At 35.6% G+C, this 6,000-nt stretch overlaps 1 protein-coding gene across 1 annotated transcript in view; it reads left to right on the top strand.

The window, feature by feature from the left end:
* Positions 1 to 6,000, top strand: part of LOC107740799 (DNA-binding protein SATB1-like) — a 47,820-nt gene that overhangs the window by 19,846 nt on the left and 21,974 nt on the right. The window contains exons 8-9 of the mRNA XM_016553299.1: positions 4 to 455; positions 4,787 to 4,999. Coding sequence (XP_016408785.1) covers positions 4 to 455; positions 4,787 to 4,999 — 665 coding nt within the window. The remainder of the gene's footprint in view (positions 1 to 3; positions 456 to 4,786; positions 5,000 to 6,000) is intronic.

Below are 6,000 nucleotides of genomic sequence, written 5' to 3'. Positions count from 1 at the left end.
TAGCTGAGATGGACAGTCTGTCTGATCTTTCTCCACCCGGAACCAACCACCTCAGCTTCAGTCAGCAACCCATCCCGGGCAGCACGGCCGAGCAGTCCCCGTCCCCGGTGCCCCTGTCCCACAGCAGTCAGGCCCCCGGCCGCGCTCAGCTCCCCGGCCTGCACCCCGGCCTGGTGTCCACCCCCATCAGCCCCCAGCTGGTGAATCAGCAGATCGTCATGGCTCAGATCCTCAACCAGCAGTACGCCGTCAACCGTCTCCTGGCCCAGCAGTCCCTGAGCCAGCAGTACCTCAACCACCCGCCTGTCAGCCGCGCGCTCAACAAACCGCTGGACGCGCAGCTGGCCACCAACTCCGAGGTCTCATTGGAGATCTACCAGTGGGTCAGAGACGAGCTGAAGAGGGCGGGAATCTCCCAGGCCGTGTTCGCCCGTGTGGCCTTCAACAGGACGCAGGTACGAATATTTGGATTATAAAATATCATATATTTGGAATAAAAGTGCCTTTTGAGATAAAAGATAAACATGGGGCGAAGATGATCACAAAATAGCTGCCTACATATTAATTTGATGCTTTTTCTTTAGTTATTTATTTATTTGTTTAGTTATAAAAATTGTCAAATAATTGAGGCTGGTAAGGTTTTTTTTTTTCTATGTATAAGTCTTATACATAGGAAGCAGTTCAAGGTGTCATAGTGTGCTTGCAATGCTAAAGTTGTTCCTAAAGGTTTGCGGCATCATGCTGATGCTGCTCTAAGATATCATCTCTTGGACAATCCCATAATGCACTGCAATAAGCAGAGTAGAAAATATCAATCCAAAATGGTGGACAAAAGTCTTCAATACTGGAAAATATTGATTAGTCTGAAATAAGAAGAACTGAGTGCAATAATTAGTTTTTCTGTAATGTAAATAGTGGGATTTATATTGGAATTTTCACCAGATTATTACTAGAATCTTTCAAGAATGATTTACTCTGAAGATTTGTGAGTGAAAACCAACCTGAACAATTTAGAAAAAACGTGTGAATATGCATTTTAAGAACCAAATCAAATGTCTTTCAGTAACCGTATTGTGAAAGAGTTAAAACAAATAAAAAAAACAAAAACAGTCTTTACACTTAAGTTATCATAGGCCATATTCCTACTGTTTCTTACAATAAGAATCATATTTATTTTACTTATATGATTTATTTAATAAAAACATTTAAATTAAAATAAAAGTATTTTTATTTTTAATATATATTTTTTTAAATGTGAGTATTTAATGAAAATAATTATATAATAATATTTGTTACACTACACCAACACTATTATTTACACTTATTGTCTTTATTTTCACATTTTAATCTATTGAGCTTTTATTTTGGCGGAAAGGGAGCCCTTAAAGCTGCTGCTTTGTTGGCGTCCGGTTTATAAACGATTTTCATTACAGATCTAGTAAAATGGGTGGCACTGGTGCATGTTGCGCTTCCAAAGGAGACCCAAACTCACAGCACTTGCAGAAGTGGAGCATTTACGGTGAAAACACCAGATAACCAGCTGCACGCGTGTAAATGAACACGGTGCTGCGCTTCGCTCTGAAACACGTAGCGCATATTTATTTAAATTGATTTTATTTTGATGTTTCGTGCAGCCCAAGCATGTACTGTAGAGCGATCCAGATCTGTGTTTTATATCAGTTAGGATGCTGTCAGCTCTCTATGTAGGTGGTGTCCAGTAAGGCAGCTTGCTAGGTTTTGGAGCAGAGCCATTAAGAATGTTGTTTTTGTAGATGATTTTGTTGACGATTATAAATGCTGAATCATATCCCCAGCTCCGCCCCAGCCCCATACATCAGCTGTGACATGTTCGTGTGATGCTTGCCACTACACGCTCTGTACATCATTACAATTCAACCATGCCTTGCTAATATAGTGACAACAGAACACACACAGTTAGATGCTTTATCTGCTTTTATTTAGGGATCAACACAAAGAACCCAATCGTCCAGTAAATGTCAGGACAAAGAGCGAGTGAGCACTTCTATCTCATTCTTGCATCTCATTCTTCAATCAGAAACTTCCTGGCAGGAGTAACTGATCACTGACTCACATCTTTGAGTTCGCACACCCATGGCTTTGACCTTGTTTTTCGTCACTGCACGCAATCTGTTGTCAGCGCTGAGCTGGGACAGGACACTTATTAGCGGTGTGAGCTAAGGCAGACATCACTATTATAACTATTACATTTTCCAACCAAAAACTAATTTCTCACTGCTTGTCCTGCGTTATTGTGCATGAATGATACCTCAAATTGTGCACATTTGAGTGAGGTGTGCACATTTCACTCAATAGGCAAAATACGGTTTTGAAAGTATTTGAGAATTCACTATAAATTATTTGAAAACTGATTTTTTTTCAATCTGATGCTAGGCAAAATGACCACAGATTATTGCCTGATGAATATATGAGTCTACTGCTACTAGTGGAAATCATCAGGGATAATTTATTAATATCTGGTTCATGATAGGTTAATATTACGATGTTTTTCTTGTTTAGTTATTAAAAATTGTCATACAATTAGGGTCAGATTATTTTTTTTGAAAGAAGTCTCTAATACTCAGCAAGACAAAATACAGTAAAAACATTCATATTGTGAAATTACAATTTAAACTAACTTTTCTATTTATGCATTTATTCTTTCATGAACAGAAAGTTAAAAGCAGTGCTTATTTGAAATAGATTTTTTTTTGAAAGAAGTCTCTAATACTCAGCAAGACAAAATACAGTAAAAACATTCATATTGTGAAATTACAATTTAAACTAACTTTTCTATTTATGCATTTATTTTTTCATGAACAAAGTTAAAAGCAGTGCTTATTTGAAATATATTTTTTTTATAACAATGTAAATGCGTTTACTGTCACTTTTGATCAATTTATTGCATCCTTGCAAAAATAAAATGATTAATTTATTTCAAAAGAAAATCTTTTGAAACTACAAAACTGCAATTTTAACTCAGTTTGAGTTTGGATTTTTACAAAAAAAACATTTAGTACATCACTGTACTTTTTCCTCAAAATATTATTGTGCAAACTAGGGTTATTGTTGTTACCTAAAACCAAAACCCTAAAAACAGTTAATTACTTGGAAAAAAAAAAGTATTAAAAAATTATTTTATTTCAGCTAGTTGCCAAGGCAGCATTTCTCATTTTCATTTAATTTAAGTTAAAATACTAAAATAATACTAAAAGACTAAAGCTAAAAACTTCATAATAAAACTTCATAAATGCTATACAAGCATTTTTTAAAAAAAGAAGAAAAACTGATATGACAAAAAATTACACAAAATTACAAAAAAAATGTAACTAAAATTTTAAATTAAAACATTAAAAAAAAATCGACATAAAAATGTTAACAAATTCTAATAGTTTATGAGTGATATTAAAATTACACTGGTGGAAAAAAGTTTTGGCAGTGATAATATCTGTACCATATTGTGAAGTAAAATATCACAATACTCTGTCCCTGTATCAATACATGAAAGCACCCAAACACACTTGCAAATACAGGGAAAGTTGTCAGACAAACTCAGCATTGTGCGGATTTTTCACTAGTTGTTATTAGTACAGCCCCGCCTTGACGACTGTCTGCCATCATCAGGTGAGACAAAGAGAGACGTACCTGGCCGTGTGCCAGCGGCGGGGGGTGGGGGCTGGCTCGGCCGCGGACTGTCACCGCAGCACGCATGAGCGACTGTTGCTGGAGACAACGGGAAGATAATGTCTCGCGACGTTCTGCATAAAACCCCTGTTTGGCAGGAAGTGACTTTGATGTTGTGTTAGAGCGATAGGAATCTATAGGAATCAGGGGCCGCGTCATGACAGGCGTGTTTGCACAAATTGGCATTTAGTTGCGCTGGGAAGAATTTGCAACCTGCATTTTTTTTGTTTCCACAGAGCCCTTAAATATTTATTGTACATTCTTCCCCCACACGTGAATGATGGCTGCTTGTGATGGCATGCCGTGGCGTCTCAGAGTCAAAACGATTGTGGGTTTGGTGGCCCATTTTTAGACTTTATTATGCAAAGTGCATCAACCTTGATGGTGTTTGATAGTATTTGACTGAAAGTGTAACTGACTAATCCTAGCCTAGCAACTGTTGCCGTCTACCAGATTTTCAGGCTAGCTTTTTCTCTTTTCTAATGTACACTACTGATCAAAGATTTGGGTCGGTAATATTTTTTAGTGGTTTTGAAAGTCAGATTTATTTGATCAAAAATGCACTAAAATTTTGAAATATTATTACAGTTTAAAATAAGTATTTTCGGATTGAATATATTTTAAAATGTAATTTATTCCTGTGATGCAAAGTAGAATTTTCAGCATTGTTACTCCAGTCTTCAGTGTCACATGATCCTTCAGAAATCATGCTAATATGCTGATTTGCTGCTTTAAGAAACATTTCTGATTATTAATGGTGAAAACTATTATGCTGTTTATTTTTTTAAATATTTTTTGCTAATGTTTTAATGACATTGCGGTATAATTGAACTTCTTTTTAAAGAAAGGCTTTGTAATGTTATAATATCCATTACTTTATTAGCACTGCATGAGCATATTTTACTGAAAAGCACTTTTAACAGAAATATCCAGTTAATTCCTATTGGATATTCAGGTGGGCGGAGCTTATCGACGGGTCAATTGCTTTGTCACAGATGGAGTGGAGAGAATGTTTTAATTGTTGCACTTGAACTGATTGCTCTTTGCTAAGAGGCCGATGCATGTATTTCTGTGTCTCTCACAGGGTCTTCTCTCTGAGATTCTTAGAAAAGAGGAAGACCCCAAGATAGCGTCTCAGTCGCTCCTGGTCAACCTGCGAGCGATGCAGAACTTCCTGCAGTTACCGGAAGTGGAGCGCGATCGCATCTACCAGGATGAGAGGGAGCGCAGCTTGACTGCGGCCTCTGCTATGGGCCCCGCGCCCCTCATCAGCACCCCTCCCACACGCCCTGTACAGGTAACACGCTCACAATCACACTTGAATAGGTGTTGAAAGGTCAACTTTTTTGTACTTTGTAGAGTAAAATGTGAGCTGTAGGGTTGCAACCCTTGATGCAAGGCAAAAACTAATTGTTTTTCTTTTGTATTTTTGTCTTGTTTTCCAGTTAAAATATCTATGCATCCTTAAAATGAGATCAGTTTATTTGGATAAATGTTACTTATCAAAGACAGATACTCCAGATACTCCATTGGCAAATGTTTTTTTTCTTGTTTTATGCATAAATCTAACAGATTTAAATAGGTTCTCTGTCTTGTTTATTTATAATTTTATAAAAATGAAAAAAAAAAACAGACTGTATCTTGAGTTAGATTCATTTTTCTTACTCTGTTTGAACGTTTATGTTTTATGGTTAAATCTTAAATAAGTTATCTCTCTTAGAAAAACTCAAAACTAATAAAAAATGACAAATAACAAAACTGCTAAAACTTTAACAAAAAATCTAAACACAAATTATGAAAATAAAGTCTAAATAAAGTTTTCTTACTCTGTTGCCAGATGTTTTTCCCCCTTGTTTTATGCATAAATCTAACAGATTTAAATGGGTTCTCTGTCTTATTTTTATAAAATAAAAGTGACAGACACTCAAAAAAAAAAAAAAAAAGAATATTAACTAAAATTAAAACAGAAAATATACAAATAAAGTCTCATTTAAAATATGAAAATGTCAAATATACAAAATATAAATGTAAAATACATCCTTAAAACTAAATACATTTATTGGGATACATTTTACTAATCAAAGACAGAGAGAATATATCTTGAATTAAGCTGATTTTCCTTACTCTGTGGGCAAATGTTTTTTTTCTAGCTTTATGCATCAATCTGACAGACTTAAATATGATCTCTCTTATTTCTGTCTTGTTTATATTTTTCCAATTTTCTTCTCAAGAAAATGTATGTTGATTTAAAGGGGTCATATGATGCGATTACACCAAATACACAAAATAATGTTCTTT

Source organism: Sinocyclocheilus rhinocerous, unplaced genomic scaffold (genome assembly GCF_001515625.1).
Source record: "Sinocyclocheilus rhinocerous isolate Xijiao unplaced genomic scaffold, SAMN03320098_v1.1 scaffold5975, whole genome shotgun sequence".
In the NCBI taxonomy this organism is placed as follows: domain Eukaryota; kingdom Metazoa; phylum Chordata; class Actinopteri; order Cypriniformes; family Cyprinidae; genus Sinocyclocheilus; species Sinocyclocheilus rhinocerous.
The sequence above is the reverse complement of the archived record's forward strand: the minus strand, read 5'-3'. Positions and strand labels throughout refer to the sequence as shown.